The following is a 24,669-nucleotide window of genomic DNA, read 5'->3' as shown; positions in this document are numbered from 1 at the left end:
CCACAAGGCATGTGGATGCAACTGCACTTCAAGGTTGATGAAAGGGCCCTTTGGATGCAACTTCACTTCACGGTTGATGAAAGGGCCCTTTTTTACCATTCAATTTATAAGTTGCTAGGGTAAGTGGTCAAGTAAGAGTCAGAAAACCCGGGTTCAAGGCCTAGTTCAGCCAATGGGCAGAAGGGTGACACTGGGCAGTCAGTCCACTGTGCCTCAGTTTCCTTCTCTGTAAAATGGGAATAACAATGCCTCCTCTTCCTACCTCACAAAGATATAGGGTGGCCTTTCATGTGGCTTTCTACCAGACTGTCTGGCTTTAATAATGTTGGCATTTGTTAAGCGCTTCCTATGTGCAGACCACTGTTTTAAGCGCTGGGGTAGATACAGGGTAATGAGGTTGTCCCACGTGAGGCTCACGGTTAATGCCCATTTTACAGATGAGATGGCTTCAGATGGCTTTCAGCTGGTCTGTCTCCTGCCCAGAACTGTATGAATGAGTGCCCTCTTGAGTGGCATGAGAAGCATCCTACCAGGATGATAGGAGAGTATTTCATGGCAAAGTGCTTGGGAAAAAGTAGAAAAATGCATTCTGTTATCAGGAAATGGGAGCTTTCATTTTTTTCTTTTTTATGGTATTTGTTAAGCATCTACTATTTGTCATGCACGGTTCTAAGCACTGCGGTAGATACAAGTTTATCGGATAGTTCATTCAATAGTATTTATTGATCGCTTACTGTGTGTAGAGCACTGTACTACGCGCCGTGTACTAACAGGATCCCTGTTCCACGTGGAGGGAGTGAGAGGGAGGTCCGAGCGGAATCGCCTTTTGGGTGAAGCGGGTCAGCCAGGCTGACCCTCTCCAGGTTCCCTACCTGGCACCGAGGTCCCGAGGGCCACGAAGACCACCGCGGTCACGGAGTCCTTCAGGCCGATGGTGCAGCCGAAGTGGGAGGCCAGGTCGCCGATGAAGGCCGTCAGGAGGCCGATCATGAGGATGGACACGACGAAGCAGGCCCAGCCGTTCCAGTACTCTGTGGGGGGCACGAAGGCGAACAGGACCTTCCAGAACACCGTCAGGAAGTGCATCACGTAGTCAAAGCAGGAGGGCAGCTTCTCCTCCCCGCATTCGTCGTCGTCGTCGTCTTCGCCTGGGGAAAGACAGGGAGCCCGTCAACCACCGGCGCGGTCCTGGGCTCACCAGGTTGGCACCTGTTATTCCTCGGGCCCATCCCTGTCCCACCTCGGGTGGCCCTGGGGCCACCAGCTTGGGTTGGACCGTGCGGTAAGGAGGCTGTGCTTTAGTTTCCTCATCTGTAAAATAGGAACTAAGTGCCTTTCTCCTTCTTAGAGAACCTCATGAAGGAACGCCACTTTGTCTGATCTGATTATCCTGTATCTACGTCAGCACTTCATACATAGTAAGCTTTGAACAAATATTATTACGATCTCTGAGGAAGAACATTATCCCCACCAAGGTCACCGGGACCAATTTTTTATTTTGAATATGAGGATGAAATGGGGCAGAACTCTTGGGTGGAGGAGGAGACAGGCTTCAGTGACCTAATGGTTCAGAGATCCATCATTTTGTGTCAGTTTTGGCTGGAACGGTTAGATTTTGTCAAAGTAGAAGTAATACTGTCATCTGTGGAGAAACCACTGGGTATAAGACACTGCGGTGATGTTAATAATAACTGTAGTCCTTGTTAAACACTTCCTCAAACACTGTGCTAAGCACTGGGCTAGATAGAACACAGGATGGACAGAGTTCCTGTCCCACAAGGAGCTCACCACCTAAAGAGGAGGGAGAACAGGTATTTAATTCCCAATTGACAGATGAGGTAACTGAGGTCCTGAAATGAGAAGTGAACGCTCAAGTTCACCCAGCACAAAAGTAGGAGAGCTGGAAATAATGATAATGTTGGTATTTGTTAAGCACTTACTATGTGCAGAGCACCGTTCTAAGCGCTGGGATAGATACAGGGTCATCAGGTTGTCCCACATGAGGCTCACAGTCTTAATCCCCATTTTACAGATGAGGGAACGGAGGCACAGAGAAGTGAAGCGACTTGCCCCCAGTCACACACAGCTGACATGGCAGAGCAGGGATTCAAACCCAGGACCTCTGACTCCCAAGGCCGGGCTCTTGCCACTGAGCCCAGGTTCCCTGACTGCCAGCCAGGCGCTCTTTCCACTAGGCCTCATTGCTTCCCTAGATGCTGCTAAACTGAATGCTTTCTAGTGGAATCTGGGAGTCAATGGGTCTGGGTTTTATTCCCGGCGCCCCTTGTCTGCTGTGTGACTTTGGGAAATTCACTTAACTTCTCTGGGGCTCAATTAGACAATCTGTAAAATAGGCATTAAATTCTCCTCCCTCTGATTTAGTCAGTAAGCCCCATGTGCGACCGAGACGGTGCCCAACCTGAGTAGCTCGTATCTATCCCAGTGCTTCGTACAGTGCCTGGCACAAAGTAAGCACTTATCAGTTACCATGAAAAACAAAAGATAAAAAGCGAACGCTCAAGGCACACTCCACCCTGAGTTTACCAACAGGGGAGACATACATAAAAATATTTGAGAATATAATGATCCATATAAACAAGCGGCTGACAAAAATGGCATCCGGGAGCTGAATTCTAGCAACGTGGGGTAGTTGTCCCCCATCACCTCTGCTCCCATGCAGTCAGTACCGGTGACCATGCCTCGAGTCATTCATTCAAAAGCATTTATTGAGTGCTTACTATGTACAGAGCACTGTACTAAGCGCTTGGAATGTACAACAGATCCCCAACCTGCTACTCAGCCCCCTGCATGGACCGAGTATATGGGTAGGGGTAGATTCTGGGGGCACAATTTTCAATGAATCCCCTCTTTCCCTCTGCCAACAGAAAACCCCTTTCTTCCTCTGCCTCCCCAAGCTGGTTCTTCCATTACGCTGAGCATCCTTAATGAGAACCACGGAGCAGCTGTGGTGGAGACGCCATTTCCCCCTCCCCTTGTGGCAACCTGGATGGGAAGGACTTTATCATCATCAAGGCTGTGATAGTTGCCAGGCCTAGATTTCAGCACTGTGGCCTAGAATCCCCTTCAGCAGGAATGCGGCCCACCTGGCGTTGGCTTCTAAGGGAGGAAAGGCAGCATGGCCTAGTGGATAGAGCAAGGGCCTGGGAGTCAGAAGGACCTGGATTCTAATCCCAGTTCCTCCACTTTCCTGTTGAATGACCTCGCTCAAATCATTTTACTTCTCTGGACTTCGGTTACCTCATCTGTAAAATGGGCATTAAGGCTGTGAGCTCCTTGTGGGACAGGGACTCTATTCGAACTGATTAGCTTCTATCTTCCCCAGCACTTAGAACAGTGCCTGGCACATAATAAGTGATTAACAAATATTATTATTATTAATAGGAGAAGCAACATGGTTTAGTGGAAAAAGTACAAACCTGGGAATCAGAGTAACTGGGTTCCCATCCCGGCTCTACCACTTACTTGCTGTTTGACCTCAGACAAACCTCTTCACTTCTCTGTGCCTTAGTTTCCTAAACTGCAAAAGTGGGGATTCTATATCCATTTTCCTTCCTACTTTGACTAAGTGCCCCAAGGGGATCAGGTGCTGTGTCCTATCTGATTAAATTGTATCTTCCCTGGTGCTTAGAACATGTAGTAAGCGCTTAACAAATATAATAATCATGATGATAATACTATAGACTAAACTGTAAGCTCGACTGTAAGCGTGTCTCTAGGTTGTAAGCTCTGTATGGACAGGCAACGTGTTTCATAATTCTGTTGTATCATACTCTCCTAAATGTTTCGTACAGTTCTCTAGACTGTGAGCTCGTTGTGGGCAGGAATTATTCTTTATTGTTGTACTGTTCTTTCTCCCAGAGCTTAGAACAGTGCTCTGCACACAGTAAATGCTTAATAAATACTTTTGAATGACGCTGTGCATAATTAGCGCTCAATAAATACCATTGATTGATTATAACAATAACAATAATAGTATCATTATGAACTCCTGGAAGCCTGCCATGGGGCTGGTGGGCTCAATTTTGGTGTGTGTATTGCAGGGTTGGGGAGGTGGACAACGTGGCTCAGTGGAAAGAGCCCGGGCTTGCGAGTCAGAGGTCATGGGTTCAAATCCCCGCTCAGCCGCTTGTCAGCTGTGTGACTTTGGGCAAGTCACTCAGCTTCTCTGGGTCTCAGTTACCTCATCTGTAAAATGGGAATTAAGACTGAGAGCCCCATGTGGGACAAACTGATCACTCTGTATCCTCTCCAGCGCTTAGAACAGTGCTTTGCGCATAGTAAGCGCTTAACAAATGCCATTATTCGATTAAACTGTAAGCCCGTCAAAGTAACAAACGCTACCGATTTGTACATTCCAAGCGCTTAGTACAGTGCTCTGCACATTGTAAGCGCTCAATAAATACTATTGAATGAGGTGGAGGAGAAAGCACAGGGATCCTGCCTCAGTGTGCCTGAAAAGGAGCAAGATTTCTGTGTGTAACACTACACCCGCGATTCTGCCTTTGAAACCGCCATCCTCCAGGGTTCCCAGCTACCCCAGCTCTGCAACTCAATCTATCAATCGTATTTATTGAGCACTGTACTAAGCGCTTGCCCCGAAGCCACACCAGGGAGAACACTAAATTCATTCTACCTCCTGGCCTAGCGGATGTGGCTTTTCTTGGAGCTGGGAAGAGACGTCCCTGGCCTCAGCGCATGGGAACGGTTTAGGGTTATATGGCTCGGGACCACATTTTATCGGGTTGATGTTCACCTCAGACTCAGGTGCTGCTTAATCATGCAAAAGGAGGCTGGGGGAACAAGCACCGCTCTTGCCCATCTGTGTCAGCTCTTTCGGATGCTCGCCCGGTGTCTGTTTTCCAGCGAGACCAAGGAGGTAGATAACAATCGTCTCAGCGTCATTTTTTCTGGGACGTCAGAGACGATGCCACTCCGTCAAAGTGTCCAGAAGCCTGCGGCTAGAGCTGAGAGATGCCGTCTGCCTCGCTTGCATGCAGGCAGCGTGACTGGTGTGTGTTTCGTTCTAGAGGGCCCAGATATGTTTTTTTACCTCAGTCAGGGCCCTGCTAACAGAAAAGTGGAGTCGTAGTGACCCTACCACTTTTTTTCTTCTTCTAAGGTATTTGTTAAATGCTTACTATGTGCCAAGCACCATACTAAGCCCTGGAGAAGGTCCAAGCTAATCAGGAGGGGCCACATCCCACACGGGGTTCACATTCTTAATCTCCATTTTATGGATGACGTGACTGAGGCCCAGAGAAGAAAAGTGACTTGCCTAAGGTCACACAGCAGGCACGTGCCAGAACCGGGATTAGAACCCAGGTCCTTCTGATTCCCAGGCCCGGGCTCTTTCCTCTAGGCCATGCTGCCTCTCAACTTGTTCCACTGAGCCACAGCGGACTCCCTAGAGACAGCTAGGGACAGGGCAGACCTCAGTGAACAGTGACCTCCCACTGAGGTCTGTAATATTGACCTAAAACAATGCTATTCAATCATATTTACTGAGCCATTACTGCGTGCAGAGCATTGTACTAAGACTTGGAATGTACAATTCGGCAACAGATAGAGACAATCCCTGCCCAACAACGGGCTCAGAGTCTCAAAGCGGGAGACAGACAGCAAAACAACTATGATTAGCATAGAGAAGCAGCATAGCCTAGTGGATAGAGTAAGGGCCTGGGAGTCAGAAGGACCTGGGTTCCATTGCTGCCTCCTCAGTAATCAGTCAATCAATCAAGTGTATTTATGGAGCGCTCACTGTTTGCGGAGTACGGTACTAATTCATTCAATATTCATTCAATAGTATTTATTGAGCGCTTACTATGTGCAGAGCACTGTACTAAGCGCTTGGGATGAACAAGTCGGCAACAGATAGAGACAGTCCCTGCCGTTTGACGGGCTTACAGTCTAATCGGGGGAGACGGACAGACAAGAACAATGGCACTAAACAGCGTCAAGGGGAAGAACATCTCGTAAAAACAATGGCAACTAAATAGAATCAAGGCGATGTACAATTCATTAACAAAATAAATAGGGTAACGAAAATACTAAGCACTTGGGAGATGGAGCAAGCAAGATCCTGGGCTTCTACTTGCACAGGTCATTTGTTTAGGGTTAAGGAAGGGGGTTCCCACTCTGGGCAGGAATAGAGATGGCTTGCACTGGGCCATTTCCACTCTATCTCTCGTGGCACAGTGGATAGAGCCCCGGCCTGGGAGTCAGAAGGTTCTAATCCTGGCTCTGCCACATGACTGCTGTGTGACCTTGGGCAAGTCACTTCATTTTTTCTGTGCTTCAGTTTCCTCAGCTGTAAAATGGGGATTCAATATGTAGGTTGTGGTGCAGGGACTGTGTCCACCTGATTAGTCCCAGGGCTTAGAACAGGGCTTGACACATAATAAGCATTTAAATACCATTAAAAAGAGTGGGGCTGGAGGAAAGTACAGTTAGTCCTCCATGAATCCCTAAGGTGAGAATCCACGTTCTGAGACTGGCCTTTGCTGAGGCTGTTCAGGAATCAATCCAGAGTAGATCACAAAGAGAACAGATATTCCTTAGATTCCGACCACCGTATTTCTTCTTCTTTCTCACCAACTCCTTTTGCTTAGCCTTCAAGACCTCCTGGCTTCTTTAAGCCTAAGCGTTACTGGGTTCGAACAAGAACTTCTTAATAGACCCCAAAGAGCAAATAATTTCTCCTCTTATTCAGGTTTTATTTTAAAAGAAGGAGCAAGTTTAGTAGAGCAAAGGTGGGAGGCTGTTTTAATTAGACTTTCTTTGCTTTCCTTTTACTAAACTATATGTTCCTCTTGGACAGGGCATAATTCTAGCCCAAAGAATCACAATAAAGTAAAATCTCAGTGGTCCTGCAAACCTTTCTGAGGTCACTACTTCAAGTTCACTAGTCAATGAGATGTTCTGAGTGAAGATCTCCCTAATAGATGTCCAGCTTGAATATCCAGGAAGAGCAATCAATAAATCACTCGAGAGGGACAAAGGTAGCCTCCTTAAGCCCAGTAGTTGACCAGACACCAAACAGTAAAATCATTCCCCCCCTTAATGAATAATAAAAATGACATTTTGTAAATGCTAACTCTGTGCCAGGTACTGTACTAAGCTCTGGGGTAGATACAAGATAATCTCACATGAGGTCCACAGTGTAAGTAGGAGGGAGAACCAATACTCAAACTCCACTGTGCAGATGAGGGAACTGAGGCACAAAGTAGTTAAGTGACTTTTCCAAGGTCACACAGAGGTCACAGAGTAGGTACATAGCAGAACCAGGATTAGAATCCAGGTCAGTTAACTCCCAGGCCCGTGCTCTTTCTGCTAGGCCACGTGGCTTCTCTGTTACTTTTGATTAGGCTATAGCATTTGCCCTTTGAGAAAAACTTGAATTCAGACTCAGGCCACACTCACAGACATCAGTAAAATTTTGTACATTAACATATGCTGTTGATCTTCAAACAACGACAGAAAGGGCAGTTTAACCGAGGGAACCCACCTTCTGTTATTTTGGTAACTTCCAGAAGAGGGGTAAGAACACAGCTGTGATTTGGGGGTGGCCTAAAGCCCAAGCTGGTGTCCTATTAAGTCCTAGCTAGTAAGATGACAGGAGGTAGACTTAGTTTACCCATGTGGGGAGGATAAACTGATTTAGATCAGGTAGTCTTGTTCTACGTTCAGTACTCTTTCTCCTTTCCCATACACCCGCATACATCTCTCTCTTTCTCTCCCCATCTCCCTCTCCTCTTCTCTTCCCCACCAATGGACCTCTAAGGGGACCACGAAACCCTGAAGTGTCAGGCGGCTTCTATGAAGTTAATTAAACCGACTGGTCCACATGGATACGGCTAAATCGTTCTCTCGCCAAGACTACACACACCATGGGCAAACCTGCACATACAGACTTAAAGCCGAAAGTTTAGATCACCCAGCTTGGGACCGAAAAAGAGCCCCAAATTTGCTCAGAAAATTGGCTACGCTGGGTTGCTCCCGCCTTTTATTCTCGACTTGCTTTGCTCCAGGCAGCTTCCGGGTTTTGAGCGAAGGAGATGAAGAGCGGCGAAAGCTCTTTATGCAGCTGTCCTGACTTCCCCTGTAGCAGATCCTGCCACAGAACCGTTGAAACGGAACATGCCTTTACCAGGCAACTGACAGCAAGACTGACCCAAAAATCACCTCTCAACCTTCCCTATCAAAGAGATTGATGGGGGGAGACACATCAGAGGTCTCAAGCTTCTCTTCAGGAGCCTTGCTTTTATTTGCAAAGTCAGAGAGACGCCGTCTCCATTCTAGGGCGAAGGCCAGCCTAATCACCATGTGGCATCTTCCTCAGCTCTTCATCCGTGTGGGGAAGAGATGACTTTTTTCCTATCACAGCTCTTAGGAGAATGCTGAAATGTCTCCCCCCTCCTCAGAAAAAAAGTGTTCACAGGTGTCTCCTTCCCCGGGGAGCACGGCTCCCTGCAGCTGCAGGGATCAATCCAAAAGCCCCAGCGGATTCAAATAGCAACAGGACCAGCTGCCAAACGAGCCACGGAGATCCAGTTTCAGCAGGTTGTTGAGGGGCACCCAACAAACACCGCACCACAGATATGACCGCCAGCCTCTGCTCTTTGGCTGGTTGGCCCACTGGATGCATTCATTCAGTCGTATTTATTGAGCGCTTACTGTGTGCAGAGCCCTGTACTGAGTGTTTAGTGCTGGATTCTGAGTTGAGGCATTCAAGATATAGAGAAGCAGAGTGGCTCAGTGGAAAGAGCACGGGCTTGGGAGTCAGAGGTCTGGCTCACTTCTGAGGCCTCCAGTGCAGCGAAACTCACTGTGGGCAGAGAATGTGTTTGTTACACTGTTATATTGTACCCTCCCGGGCACTTTTAGTACAGTACTCTGCACACAGTAGGTGCTCAATAAATACAATTGACTGACTGACAGACCGAGTGATAAGTATCTTGGGAGTGAACAAGCCCAGACATGACGCTATTCTTTTCAGAAGCAAGGTGAAAGCCGATCCAGAAGTGGAGTGAGGAAGATGGGAATTTTTCTCTCTTGGCTGGTTGGCCCACTGGATTCATTCATTCAATCTATTTATTGAGCGCTTGCTGTGTGCAGAGCCCTGTACTAAGTGCTTAGTGCTGGATTCTGAGTTGAGGCGTTCAAGATATAGAGAAGCAGAGTGGCTCAGTGGAAAGAGCCTGGGCTTGGGAGGCAGAGATCATGGGTTCGAATCTTGGCTCTGCCACTTGTCAGCTGTGTGGCTGTGGGCAAGTCACTTAACTTCTCTGGGCCTCACGTAAAATGGGGATGAAGACTGTGAGCCTCACGTGGGGCAATCTGATTACCCTGTATCTACCCCAGAGCTTAGAACACTGCTCTGCACATAGTAAGCGCTTAACAAATACCAACATTATTATTATTAGTAGTAGTACAGTACCTGGCACATAGTAAGCACTTAACAAATATCTTAATTACTATCATTATTATGGTTCCCCCAAGCGTCAGAGTGCCACTGTTTGAGACAGAGTCTTGAGCTGGATAGGCAATGGGTTTGACCTACGATGATTTCTCTCATGACCTTAATTTCTAAGAACCTGAGCCAAAATTCCCAAAGGGCTGGGCTACAAAATACAGGCTTAGATTGAAGAAAGATTCAGCTGCTTCTTGAGAATTAATTGAACCCAAAAAATTAGACTGGTAAAGAGAGAGACCCTAACCCCTTTCCTGAATCAATGATTCCTTTTTAAAACTCATGAAAGGGGCCAGAATAATCAGCTCTGCTCAAACTATTAAGCCGTGACATTTAGGAAGAAAAACGTCCCGGATCCTTAAAAGCATTTTAATTAATACAGTATTTTATAATAACCCAGCCTTTTTCTGTGCCTGAATATTCAGACATGAGAACTAGGACTCTCAGAATACAAGAAGTCTGTTTTTGAGAATACTATACTTAGCATACTTAATTGTCCATTAGAACACAAGAGCATTATCATTTTTGCAGTCATTCTAATGATCATGAGAGTGAGATCTGTAACCATTCTTGATGTGATTCTCTATATCTAAACATTATGTGTTTGATATATCTTTGATGTATATTTCCCCTACTCCCTCCCCCTTCTGCATCACCTACACACTTTGACCTGTACTCTTGAGAAGCAGCGTGGCTTAGTGGAAAGAGCCCGGGCTTGGAGTCAGAGGTTGTGGGTTCTAATTCTGCCTCTGCCACTTAGCTGTGTGGCTTTGTGCAAGTCACTTCACTTCTCTGTGCCTCAGTTATGTCATCTGTAAAATGGGGATTAAGACTGTGAGCCCCACGTGGGACAATCTGATTACCTTGTAACTACCCTAGCGTTTAGAACAGTGCTTGGCACATAGTAAGAGCTTAACAAATACCACCATTATTATTTGATATTCACCCCACCTTCAGTCCCACGGCACTTATGTATGTATCTGTAATTTAACGTCTGACCCCACCTCTAGACTGTAAGCTCTTGGTGGACAGGGAACACGTCCGCCAACTGTGTTGTATTTTCCCAAGCCCTTAGTTCAGGGCTCTGTCCAAAATGGGCGCTCTATAAATACCACTGGTTGATTGACTGATGTCACGTTTTGAGTTCAGATTATGCTCCGTGTCCAGCTCCCTCCTAGGAAATAAATGAAATATTCACCTAGGGGTTGACTTCTTCAATCTGCTAGGCTACCATTTAAGGATCTGAAGGGAGAATGCACTAAATGATGTCCTAATGGGCCAAAAAAGTGTCTCTGAGGCCTAATTTACTCCCAGAGAAAAATAGAGAGCTCTGAACAGGCTTATCCCCGGTGCTGAGCACCAAACAATGCACAAATCCCATCCGTGTCCCTCCTGGAATTCACATTCTAACGGGAATTTCATCGCCATTTTTCATTTGGGGAAGCTGCGGCACAGAGAAGTTAGGTGATCTGCCCATGGTCACACAGCAGAGACAGATGAGAACCCAGGCCCGTGCTCTTTCTACTAGACCTTGCTGCGTCTCTCCTCCAAGTGTTTTGCAAGTGAATGCTAAATACCTTTGTTTTCCATTTCGTGTGGCTAGGAATACCCTTCTTTCATTATTCAGCATCGCGGAGGTTCATTAAATAAAATCAGTCTGGGAGACGGGTCTCTTCCGGTTATCACGGTGGGTTAGAGCAGAGGTGGGAACTCACCAGCGCTGACGGTGATCGCTTCAATAAACTGTTCTCTCCAGCTGTTTGTTCCGACCACAAGGGCTAGGTTCGTCTTCTTAATGAGTTTGTCCACGGTACTCTGGAGACGGAAAGCAAAATGAGGCCACTGTTACTGGGTTGGGTAAGGCCTCAGGAAATCTAAGATCTTGTTGATTCAAAAGCTCCAGAGTTATATCAGGGGCAGCAGATGTGACGCTCTGAACAAGAGTACCGGGAGCAAACGTCATCATTATTATGGATAAAAGCCAAGGCCCCGGTTTGAAATATCCATACCTGGAACTCTCCACGTCCAATCTCAGAATCCTCCTCGACCTGGTAACAGATGGGGCCTGACACGCCCCCGGTGATCAGGGTGAAGCGAGTGGCAGTGACCCGACCGTTTATTTCAGGTTGGATTATCGAGGCTTTGTGAACTTCCTTAATTTCGCTTACGGCCTTCCCTCATGTTAAACCGGCTGCACAGCGGTAACGGAGGACTCTCCTAGGTATTATCACGTCTGGGGAAGGTGGGAATGGTAGCAAAGTGTGGCTCAGTGGAAAGAGCCCGAGCTTGGGAGTCAGAGGTCATGGGTTTGAATCCCGGCTCCGCCACTTGTCAGCTGTGTGACTGTGGGCAAGTCACTTAACTTCTCTGTGCCTCAGTTGCCTCATCTGTAAAATGGGGATTAAGACTGTGAGCCCCACATGGGACATCCTGATTACCCTGTATCTACCCCAGCGCTTAGAACAGTGCTCTGCACACAGTAAGTGGTTAACAAATACCAACATTATTATTATTATTATTAATAATTACGGTATTTGTTATGCACTTACTATGTGCCAAGCACTGTTCCAAGCACTGATGGGCCTTTTCCCTGGATATCAAAGAAACTGTAGTGGGAATACATGAAGGTTACTCCACAGCCTGCAGTGGATTGATTTTCCCCTTGTCAACCATTTTTATCCACCTCGTTCCTGAGCGGCCGTGATCTTCCCAAGCTACTCTTTACCAGCTTGAATTGTGCCCGTCGATCTGGGTCCGCGTCTCCATCTGTTTTACTACTGATGAGTTCCATGCCCCTTAATATTTTAGACACTTGTCAAGCAGTTGGATCCGTCAGACTAGCGCTAAATGTCAGTTAATGTAACAGCTGAGACAGTCAAACGATCGTCTGCTAAGCCAGCGGATGCACACAGTCAACTCTGGGGTGACCCATAGAGACTCCGGAGCTGGTAAGCGTGCCCGGTGCGCTAAGCAGCTCCGGAGGCTAAACGACATTAAGTCCGCTACCGAACAACTGAACTTGCTGTCAGCGAATCCTCCAAATCCTACTAATTTTGAAGAAGCATAAACATGCATTACATTTGCTGAGTTCAAAATTTTGACACGATGCACCTGCGTTTCCTGTGAAAGGGGTTGGCAAATTTCAAGCTAAATGATGCATGGAGAAGCGAGCTCTGGAGGCTAGAAATGAAGAGCCATCAAAATCCCAAGTGAAAACAAAATAGAGAAATGGGAAAGGCAAGGATTTGCTTTGAAATGACACAATGAGAAAAAAACAAGGTTAGAGAACCCTCCCCGCCAATTTCTTTCTCTTAATATCTGTTTACAGAAGCCAGAAAGTCTCCCTTCTATCTTGTTAACATATGTTCTGGGGTCTGAGGGGAGATCTTTACCCATCATTCTCATCACACCACTGTTAACATGACAGAGAATAGAAAGAGAGTCTGCTAGGTTTGATGTCGCTTGACCAAACGTTCTTCATCTTCCTTTCTGCTCTGGACTCAGGCCTTCCCAGACTGAGCTCCCCTTTTCCCTCTGCTCCCTCTACCGCCCCCCTTCACCTCTGCGCAGCTAAACCCTCTTCTCCCCCTTTCCCTCTGCTCCTCCCCCTCCCCCGTCTCATCCCCTCAACACCGTACTCGTCTGCTCAACTGTATATATCTTCATCACCTTATTTATTTTGTTAATGAGATGTACATCACCCTGATTCTATTTATTTGCTATTGTTTTAATGAGATGTTCTTCCCCTCGATTCTATTTAATGCTATTCTTCTTGTCTGTCTGTCTCTCGATTAGACCGTAAACCCGTCAAAGGGCAGGGACTGTCTCTATCTGTTACCGATTTGTCCATTCCAAGCGCTTAGTACAGTGCTCTGCACATAGTAAGCGCTCAATAAATACTATTGAATGAATGAATATATTTGTCAATGGGGCACTGTATCCGGGCCTATGAGGCCAGGTGGCCAGAGTCAGTGCCCGTAAGAATTCTGCTCTTGCCTCGTCAGTGTTTAAAACAGAAAGTTAGTCCAGGGGCTCAGAGTATGAGAAATAATGGTAGAAATAGTGTTGCCTAGTGGAAAGAGCCCAGGCCTGGGAGTCAGAGGACCTGGGCTGCCGTGTGACCATGAGCAAGTTACTTAAATTCTCTGTACCTCAGTTTCCTCAACTGGAAAATGGGGATTTAATACCTATTCTCCCTCCTAGATAGACTGTGAGCCCCATGTGAGGAAAGAACCGTGTCCAACCTCGCGAAGTTGTATCTCCATTCCTTAGGATGGTGCTTGACACAGAGTAAGTGCTTAACAAATACTGCGGTGATGATTATCATCATTATTATTATTATTACTAATGGTGGTGATAGTAGTAGCCACAGCAGAAGCATTTACTGAAGACTTGCTGAATGTCGTGGATTCAATTAGGTGATTGGAAAGTACATAATATACGAGTGATACATTCCCTTCCCATAAGGATCACATCTCTAATGGGGGAGACAAACATAAGTAGATTTACAGCTAGGGTCATCAAAATAAATAACTGAGTACACACACATGCCTGCACGCACACATATGAATGCTAAGGAAGGTGTGAACAAGTTCATAAATTCCGGGATTGGCCGAAGGGATACTGTGGCTTGGGGAATTGGAAGATTAATTGAAGTTGCCATGATGTCTTTCTTTCCTCGGTTGGCAGGGAGAAAAGTAATAATAGTAACAATAATATTTATTAAGTGCTTACTGTGTGCAGAGCGCTGTACTTAGCCCTGGGAAAGAATTAGACAGAGCGGGAATTAAACATGGTCCCTGTCCCCCCAAAATGGTCTAGATGAGACACTTTCATGTAAAACGCCTTTTCGGCTCAGTTACTGATGAGCTAAAGAGACTAGCTGACAATGGCGATGATGATAATGATGATGAAGGTGAGGATAATGATAATGATGAAGAATTTTTCTTCCCCCTGCACTTTGGGCAGGCACCAAGTCGACTAAATTTAGAAGGAATGGCTCAGTGAGGATCAAATAGAACATTAATAAGAAAAGTCGAAAATACCGCAAGCTTCAATTAGTTGCTGGCCCGTTTCTGCATTTTGGAACTCCGGATTCCTCTTCCAGAAGGAGCAGGAGCTGAATTTATGGTCTGTGGCATTCTGAACCTACCAGTCTAGGCTCTGATTCAGAAATTCTGAAATGTGGGTTCAGCCTGATGGTTTCTTTTTATGAGTATTCCATCCCAGAACAAAGATGTGGTATTGATGAAGGATGCTTTGACTCCGGCCCGGGGTTTTAACCTGGACAACTTGGCCTAGCTGTTTGGAAAGTATCCTGTTTCTAGTAGGAATAAGAGTTCATGTGCCCAGTGAGAGTATATTGAAATTTCATTTACTTGACATTCCCCGATTCCAGAGGCTGAACAAGTAGAGGAAAACAACTGCTGGGAATGGAGGCAACTCTGTCTCCTCAATGTCACTTTCCAATCCGCTCAACTTCGGCTGAAAAATTTTCATTGGCTGGATCAGTTCCTGGTGTAACACTGGGGTAACTTACATAATAATAACAATAATAGTAATAACTGTGGTATTTGTTAAGCACTTAGTATGTGCCAGGCACTGTACTAAGTGCAGGGGTGGATACGAGTAAATAGGGTTGGGCAAAAGCCCTGTCCCATGGTGGGCTACAGTCTCCATCCCCATTTTACAGATGAGGGAACTGAGGCACCGAGAAGTGAAGTGACTTGCCCAACATCACCCAGAAGACAAGTGGCAGAGCTGGGATTAGAACTCATGACCTTCTGACTCCCAGGCCTGTACTCTATCCACTGCACTACACACGTCATACTGTTTGACTCTAAACTCCTTGAGAAAAGAGATTCTTGTTTTTTTGCCATCCTGACTTTAGGCTGAATGCTGGTGTGTGAACAAAGGAAGTGAAATGGCTTGTAACTGACAGGATTTGCTGCGACTTTACTAGTCTTTGATTTTCACCACCTTGATGACTGGGATTATTTCTCTCTCTGGAACCTTGTCGTGGGCACGGAATACGTCTACCAAGAGAGAAGCAGCGTGACTCAGTGGAAAGAGCCTGGGCTTGGGAGTCAGAGATCAGGGGTTCGAATCCCGGCTCCGCTGTTTGCCAGCTGTGTGACTTCGGGCAAGTCACTTCACTTCTCTGGGTCTCAGTTCCCTTATCTGTAAAACGGGGATTAAAACTGTGAGCCCCACGTGGGACAACCTGATCATCTTGTATCCCCCCAGCGCTCAGAACAGTGTTTTGCACATAGTTAGTGCTTAACAAATACCACCACTATTATTATTATTATTCTCCCAAGCGTTTAATACAGTGCTTGATAGATGACCATGAGTGATTGAATCCAAATTCATATTTCATTTATTTTCCCTGCTGAAGCAGTCCATGGAGACATCCCTCCTACTACCCTTTATTTCCTTCTCCAAAGCAACCCCCAAAATGACTATCTTCCCGGGGAAATAGCACGGCATAGTGGATAGAAGATGGGTGAGGGAGTCAGAAGACCTGCGTTCTAATCCTGGCTCTGCCATTTTTTATATAATATTTATAATAATATAAATATTACATATATTTTTTATTATATAATATAATAATAAAGTAAGCAGTAAGTGCTTACTATGTGCCAGGCAGAGTACTTAAGCACCAAGGTAGATACAACCTATTCAGATGGACACAGTTCCTAACCCAAATGGGGTTCACAGTCTTAATCCCCATTTTTTAGACGAGGTACCTGAGGTACAGAAGTTGCCCAAGGTCACACCGGAGACAGGTGGCGGAGCCAAGATTAGAACCCAAGTCCTTCCGACTCCCAGGCCCGTGCTCTATCCACTAAGCCAAACTGCTTCTCTTGTCTTCCGTGTGAACTTGAGCAAGTCATTTAACTTCTATGTGCTTCAGTTACCTCACGTGAAAAATGGAGTTTAAGACTGTGACCTCGATGTGGGACACGGACTGTGTCCAACCTAGTTAGCTTTTAACTAGCCCAGCGCTTATTATAGTACCTAGCACATAGAGAGTGCTTAACAGATACCATTTTAAAAAATCACCCAGCAGCCCAGGAGCAAGGCACACCCCATCTCTACTTTTTTTAACGGAATTTGTTAAATGCTCACTACGTGTCAAACACTGTTCCAAGCACAAGGGTAGATACAAGTGAACTATGTTAGCAACGGTCCCTGTCCTGCATGAATAGGATGCTGGGAAACTGAGGCACAGGGAAATTAAGTGACTTGCCCAAGGTCTCACAGCAAGCAGAGTTAGGATTAGAACCCAGATCCTCTATCTCTCAGGCCTGTATTTTTTCCACCAGACTTCCTCTCACTCCATTCGGCGTCGCCCGGACTTGCTCCCTTTATTCATCCCTCCTCCCAGCCCCACAGCACTTGTGAACATATCTGTAATTTATTTATTTGAATGTCTCTCTCCCTACTGGTGTACATATCTGAAATGTATTTATTTATATGAATGTCTCTCTCCCCCCTAGACTGTAAGCTCACTGTGGGTAGAGGTTGCCTAGGTTTGCTTAGCCGCAGGCATTTCTCTAGCTCAAACCGGCTGCTTAATGTAACGCTTTTTCATGTTACATTTTCCCTAAGGCACCGCCGGGGTTAAGTAGGCAGCACCACCACTAATCCTCTGGTGCACGGGATTTCGGAAGTCACTGCCTGGATTTAGAGGTCCTGAAGTGGTTTCAGGGCAAGTACCTTGAACTCGTAGGATTCTTCAATGATGATCTCCAGCTTCGTGTGTTCCCCCAGGATGGGACGGCCTAGTTCTGCAATGCGGCGCTCCTCTTCCTCCTTGCTGGTCAAGGGCTGTTTGTCGTTCGCTTCATCTGCGGGAGGAAACAGGCAGATGTTGAGTCGAGGGCAGGAATTCATCCTCTACAAAACCCACAAGGAGACGGCAATGCCCTTTCCACCAGTCACTCAGCCCATCAATCGTACCGAGTGCTTACTGTGTGCAGAGCACCGTACTAAGCATTTGGGAGAGTACGATGTAACAATAAACAGACGCATTCTCTGCCCACAACGAGATTACGGTCTAGGGGGGGATACAGACATCAATATAAATAAATAAATTACAGATATGTACATAAGTGCTGTGGGGCTGGGAAGGGGGATGAATGAAAGGCGCAAGTCAGGGTGACGCGAAACGGGAGTGGGAGAAGAGGAAGAGTTGTTAGGGAAAAAGCTTCCCTAAAGAATCTGGATCGCCCCTACTAGACTGTGAGTACCATGTGGGACATGGACTGGGTCTGACCTAAATCGGTTAATTGTAGCGACTGAGTGTTTATTATGTGCAGAGCACCTTATTAGCACTTGAGAAGCAGCGTGGCTCAGTGGAAAGAGCCCGGGCTTGGGAGTCAGAGGTCATGGGTTCGAATCCCGGCTCTCCCCCTGGCAGTTGTGTGACTGTGGGCAAGTCACTTCAACAATAATAACAATGTTGGTATTTGTTAACTGCTTACTATGTGCAGAACACTGTTCTAAGCGCTGGGGTAGATTCAGGGTCATCAGGTTGTCCCACGAGAGGCTCACAATCTTAATGCCCATTTTGCAGATGAGGTAACGGAGGCCCAGAGAAGTTAAGTGACTTGCCCACAGTCACACAGCTAAGTGGCACTTCTCTGTGCCTCAGTTACCTCATCTGCAAAATGGGCATTAAGATTGTGAACCTCACGTGGGACAACCTGATGACCCTGTATCTACCCCAGCGCTTAGAACAGTGTTCCGCACATAGTAAGCACTTAACAAATACCAACATTATTATTATTGAGAGAGCACAATGTAACGGAGTTGATAGACATGTTTCTTGTCCAAAAAGAGCTTATTTTCAAGAGGGGGAGACAGACATTAAAATAAACAAATTACAGATATGTACGTAAGTGTTGTAGGGTTGAGGGGTCAGTAAAGGTTTGCAAATCCAATGGCAATGGTGATGTGGAAAGGTGATGGAGAAGAGGAAATGGCCTCTTGGAGGAGATTCACCTTTAATAAGGGAAGCAGCATGGCCTAATGGATAGAGCACGAGCCTGGGGATCAGAAGGGCTTGGGTTCTAATCCCAGCTCCGCCATTTGATCACAGTGACACCTAGGGCAAGTCACTTCACTTCTCTTTGCCTCAGTTCCCTCATCTGTACAATGGGGACTGTGAGCCCCCTACGGGATAGAGAACTGTGTCTAACCTGATTGGCTTGTATCTTCCCCAGTGCTTAGTACAGTGCCTCGCGTGTAATAAGCACTTAAATGCCATAAAAAAGGCCGTGAACGTGATGAGACTGATGGTCTGTCGGATATGAAGAGGGAGGAGATTCCGGACCAGAGGCAGGAAGTGGGTGAAGGGTTGATGGCGAGATGCTGAGTTTATCTACCCCAGCACTTACAACGCTGCTTGATACATAGAATTACTTACCAAATGCTATCATTATTATTATTGTTATTATCCAAAGAAGAGAGCATTCATTGAGCAAGAGGGGGGAGAGTTCCTACCTCTCTCTTGCACGTGTCTACCTGTCTTGAAGTCCGAACAAGAGACTTTCCTGTCATTCCTCTGTTCCCTCGCACCCCTTCAGATAGAGCCAAGGCTCAGGGAAAGCAGTAATTCACTTCTAAGATTTCTGGGTCCTTAAAGGGGAGATAGCTTTCACTTCCCTCCCATTTGAGGCATCCCTGAGCCAGGCCAAGACTGGGAGTAATAAGACACGGGTTCTAATCCTGCCTCTGCCATTTGTCTGCTGTGAGATGGCAGGCAAGTCACTCAGGTTTTCTGAAGCTCAGTTGCCTCATCTGTAAAATGCGGATTAAGGCTGTGAGCTCTATGTGGGACATGGACTGCGTCCAACCTAAATCTTGTATCTACCCCAGCGCTCAGTACAGTGCCTGGCACATAATAAGCGCTTAACAAATGCCATAAAAAAATAGTCAGGAAGCCATCGCCCACATCCTGATCATGGGATTGAGCTAAAATGGTGATAGGGACACTGGCTGTGAACCCGGCCCTAATTAAAAAACAGTTATCTCCCAGCAGTAAGGCTGAAAGACTGTCCCCTGCAGCAAATCAGCAATTAGAAATTCAAACTCTTCTTTAACTCTTCCCCCTACCTTCCTACTTCCTTTTGTATGAGCTGCTCTTCACCGCTGAAGTCTCTTGCGTACATTTAGTCATTGGCCGAGACTGCCCACGAGCTGTGAGATGTGATATTTTAGATAACAAAGGAGGACCGACAAAGTAACTTTCCTTTTTCCAAGAACCGTGTGAGATTCCCCCAGTGTGTGAACATCAGGAACACTGAGTCCCTATCTAACAAAATCCTTGCTTAAAGCTGACCCAAGGGAGAATCCACCCCCATTCCCCAGAAAATCAGATCGAGAACACTGAATTTTCTGGAAAAACTTGAAGAAAATTCTGGCAGGAACCTAGGGTTGAGCAAAGTGAACCTTTGCTGCAAGGAACTTCCTTCAGAGCCTTGGGGATTCGCATTTACATTCAGTGAAGGTAGAGATGAGGAAAGGTCTTAATGGAAATCTGACTCCAATTAGTTCTCACTGACTGGATCACAGAGACCGGATACAAAGGGACTGTCTGTTTAATGGTAGACTTCCTGAGGCTTGAGCTTGAGGACACTGGCAGAGTTGCTTGACCTTGGACAGTCACTTCCCAGATAACCCTGGCCTTCTGAATCCAACATTTCAGGGGTTCGAAAGAGCTGGCAATGCTTCAGAACTACAATCAATCAATCAATCAATCAGTGGAATTTATTCAGCACGCTACTATACGCAGAGCCCCGTACTAAACGCTTAGGAGGGTACAATACAACAAAATTAACAGACACGTTCCCTGCCCGCAACGAGCTTACGGTCAGGTCCATGTTTGCGGAAGCAAAGCGATTCGATGAGGACAGTTTTTTTTCTAGGAAAATCTAGCCAATATGTCAGGTCTCAGAGGGATGCCCCTGGTCTGGGATGACTTGTTGACTTCGAATGAGTGTGTGTTTGGCCATAGGATCCATTTTCCTCTGCCTGCAGAGGTGAGGAAGCTCTCTCTCTGTTTTCTCATGCCTCCTTCCAGTGTCTCTCATTGGCCGGTTCAAATCTGGCTGCAGGAGAGTATTCTTCTCCAGATGCTGCTGCCGACTAACTGGATCCTAGACTGACTGGATCCTACCAAGAGCATAGGACTACAATTTTTCAGAAACAGTTGAGCAATTTTCCCATCCCCATGCCTGAGGAGAGGCCTGCCTGAAAGCCATCCCGTAGCAGTGTTGTTTCCAGGCTTCACTGGGGACAGCAATCCCTGCCCATGGTGATGGCAGTGAGGGATACCGAGGCAGGGCTTTATGGCTGCTCCCTTCAGTAGGAAAGTCCACAGGAGAGAAGGAGGCTCAGGAAGTGCTACTAATCGGTCACGTGACCTGGAGATCCGAAAGTGAGTTCTGGGGACCAGCTCTGCCAAAGTTCCAACAAGAATCAGGCCCACAGAAATGTGAAAACTACTCGGGCCAAACCTGCCTTGAAGATGATCTTTCCCACCTCCTTTTCTAGTCCCCACATCACACATTAACTTGCATCTGCCTCCACCCTGACCTCCTTAAGGCCCGTGGTCCACTTTCTCATGGGATTTCTCTAGGCTCTAGGCCCCAAACTTATTTTCAGCTCTATTTAGTTCAGACAGAAAATGGTTTATGAACAGCTGTTTTCCCCCCTCCTCAATGCTGTGACTGTTGGAACTAAAATGTCAGACACCAAGAGGAGAAGCGGGGAGGACTGCATGTACACTGCCTTCCATCATCCAGTCCATCAGTGGCAGAGAAGCAGCGTGGCTCAGTGGAAAGAGCATGGGCTTTGGAGTCAGAGGTCATGGGTTCGAATCCCAGCTCTGCCACTTGTCAGCTGTGTGACTATGGGCAAGTCACTTAACTTCTCTAGGCCTCAGTTACCTCATCTGTAAAATGGGGATTAAGACTGTGAGCCCCATGTGGGACAACCTGATTCCCCCGTGTCTCCCCCAGCGCTTAGAACAGTGCTCTGCACATAGTAAGCGCTTAACAAATACCAACATTGTTTATGGAGTGATTACCTTGCATAGAGCACTGTATTAAGCACTTGGGAGAGCACAATATAACAGAGTTGATAGGTTCCCTCTCCTCTCAGGATCACACCTGTAGAGTTTCCAGTCCTCTACCAGTCTCGGCTACAGGAGGGAGAGTCAAGCACATACCCACTCCACTACTAGCTTGGGCAATGGCTAGTGAGTGGAAGGCAAGCTGCTACAAGTCAAAATAATAATGATAATAATGATTACGGTATTTGTCAAGTGCTTATTATGTGCCACGCACTGTTCTAAGCGCTGGGGTAGATACAAGGTAATCAGGTTGTCCCACGTGGGGCTCACAGTCTCAACCCCTGTTTTACAGATGAGGTAACTGAGACACAGAGATGTTAAGTGACTTCCCCAAGGTCACACAGTAGACAGGTGGCAGAGCCGGGATTAGAAGAGGTGAGTCAAGGAGATAGTCGAGGGTGGAGAACCAAAGTTAACTGGGTGGAAGAAGGCCATGGTAAACCACTTTTATATTTTGACCAAGAAAACTCATTGAATACACTACCAGAACGACTGCAGTTGGAGGTGGGGCATTCTGGGACAGTTGGGTCCACGGAGTCGCTATTGGTTGGAGGTGATTCGAAAGGATAAAATAAAACAAGACAGGTTCCCTGCCCTTATCATTCATTCTCCCAGGACCAGAATCTGTTTCTGTAATCACTGGATGAGGTAATATCTGCATTTTGCTGGGCAATCTAAGCCAAGTCTGGATCCCATGGCAATTTATCGTTAATGTGGAAGATTTCCTTTGGCTGCAGTTCTGATTTGTAACAAGAGATGGGAGATGGGCGAGGAAGGGATCCACGCTGATCTGAACACAGAATGGGGGAACTCAGTGGACAAGGGTCAACATGATTTATGGTGAGTAGATGGGGGTCTCCGGAGAGTGCTTGGTTCCCCGATAGATTACTGTGGGAGCCTCTCACCATCCGGGCATCCTTTTCTTGCCCATTACGCACAAGGGAATTGAACACTGATTGAACCAGGCTGTGGTGACGATGAATGAGTTCCTCAGAGGAAGTTGCTCAACCAATCCCAAATACTGCAGATTATAAAGATAAAAACTTGGGTGCAAATCTTAACAGGGCCTTTTCTGGGAAGGAAATGAGTTTACAGCACGGAAAAAATGCAGGGTTTCAAACCGGGCTAAAAGCCCATCAGATAGATGTGGCCTGCGACAGTGGATGGAGAATGGAGAAACCGTTGGTGGAGACTGCAGGAGGAATAGCAAGAAAAGGTGGGCTTGGAAGGCTCGGAGGATGAGAGGCAGGAAGTGAATATTACTGGGCTAAGAAACGCTAGCAGCTTCTAAGGGGGGCCTGGGTTGATCCATGGTCCATGCTGTGTCACTGGCAGGAGACGTAGAGATACAGAATGACAAGAAGCATAACCTAGTGTAAAGAACACAGTGTGGGAGTCTGGGGATCTGGGTTCTAATCCTGGCTTCTCCATTTCTCTGCCATGTGAACATGGGCAAGTCACTTAAATTCTCTGTGCCGCAATTACCCCTTCTGTAAAATGAAGATTAAGACTGGGAACCTCATGTGGGACATGGATTATGTTCAACCTGATTAATCTGTATCTACTCTAGTGCTAGTACAGTGCCTGGCACATACGAAGTGCTCAGCAAATATTATTTTAAGAAAATAGAGAGGGGAAGTTAAGGGCGGAAGATGGGCTATCTCCGACAGTCTGGATGGCTGTCTAGGAGGGCAACCAACTCATGACCACTCCATGCGTCTTGTTACCCCCGATGGAGACATAGTCCTGGGCTGGATGGACCAAGGGACTGGTCAGGGTATCACAGTGCTGCAACAACGTGATTGGTAAGAAATTGGTGCCACCGACTCAGGAATTTCCGATTAACTGATCAACATCTATGTTGTGTAAATGCAACACTGTATAATGTCACCTCCTGATGATTCAGGATTAAGTTTTACATGTAGGAAATGCAGGATTGTCTAGACCTCTATGTCAGTTCCATATTAGCCCCAAGCCCTGATTTCTAATCCCAAGCCCGGTTCTTGATCCTGGCTGCTAGAAAAATTAAAATAATAATGTCGGGAGGCGTGAGCCCCTCTTCTCACTTCTGCCTTGCAGGGAGTCATTGTTGGGAGATGGAACTGACCTAAGGGAGCCGCCTAAGGGAAGCAGCACGGCCCAGGGGAAAGAACACAGGCCTGGGAGTCAGTGGACCTGGGTTCTAATCCTGACTCTGCTACTTGCCTGTGGTATGAACTGGCCAAGTCGCTTAACTTCTCTATTCTTCAGATTCTTCACCCATAAAATGAGGATGAAATATCTGTTCTCCTTCCTATTTAGATTGTGAGTCCCACCTGGGATAGGGGCTGATTAACTTTACCCCTATACTTAGAAGAGTGCTTGACATATAGTAAGAACTTAATAAATACCACAATTATCAGTTAAGGGAGATGGGAATGAGTCCAGGAGCTAAAAGTACTTCTTCTTTTACTCAATCCTCCCAGGAGCCAGAAGCCAAAAAAGGTCCGGATAAACCAGGGATTTAGAATGGGGGAGAGAGAAGAAGGGCGGGAAGAGCTGGGAGAGAAGCGGTGTGGCTTATTGGATGGAGCACGGGCCTGGAAGTCTGAAGGACCTGGGTTCAAATCCTGGTTCTGCCACTTGTCTGCTGTGTGACCCTGGGCAAATCGCTTCACTTCTCTGTGCCTCAGGTAACTCATCTGTAAAATAGGAATAAGAGTAGTAGCCCCATGTGGGACAGGGACTGTGTCCAATCTGATTAACTTGTATTTAATCGAGGCTTCGCACCTAGTGAGCACTTAGCAAGAACCATAATTGTTAATTATTATAAATGAATTGTACTCTATACTCTGAATGAACGTGGTGTTTCTGGCAGGTCATGCTTACCTTAGGGCCTAGCCAATCATTTTATGGAAGGGACCTAACCTTCTGTTTACTATAAAACTTTATTTTGCCTGTCTCCTTGCCACTACAAGGTTGCAGGATCTGGCACTCACTTGGGAAGAAAGGAGAGGAAAGGAAGAACAGCAAGCAGTGTTGCCTAGTGGCCAGAGCA

The 24,669-nt window shown here is 46.5% G+C and overlaps 1 protein-coding gene across 12 annotated transcripts in view; it reads right to left on the bottom strand.

Annotated features, from left to right (window-relative positions):
* The window catches only part of SLC8A1 (solute carrier family 8 member A1), a 437,445-nt gene that overhangs the window by 24,567 nt on the left and 388,209 nt on the right, over positions 1 to 24,669 (bottom strand). For all 12 annotated transcript variants that reach the window (XM_039912185.1, XM_029081636.2, XM_007669162.4 and 9 more), the window contains 3 exons: positions 17,213 to 17,343; positions 11,206 to 11,305; positions 873 to 1,148 (listed from right to left, as the gene is read on the bottom strand). In XM_039912185.1, coding sequence (XP_039768119.1) covers positions 873 to 1,148; positions 11,206 to 11,305; positions 17,213 to 17,343 — 507 coding nt within the window. The remainder of the gene's footprint in view (positions 1 to 872; positions 1,149 to 11,205; positions 11,306 to 17,212; positions 17,344 to 24,669) is intronic.

This window comes from Ornithorhynchus anatinus, chromosome 1, assembly GCF_004115215.2.
Source record: "Ornithorhynchus anatinus isolate Pmale09 chromosome 1, mOrnAna1.pri.v4, whole genome shotgun sequence".
Lineage (NCBI taxonomy): Eukaryota > Metazoa > Chordata > Mammalia > Monotremata > Ornithorhynchidae > Ornithorhynchus > Ornithorhynchus anatinus.
The sequence above is the reverse complement of the archived record's forward strand: the minus strand, read 5'-3'. Positions and strand labels throughout refer to the sequence as shown.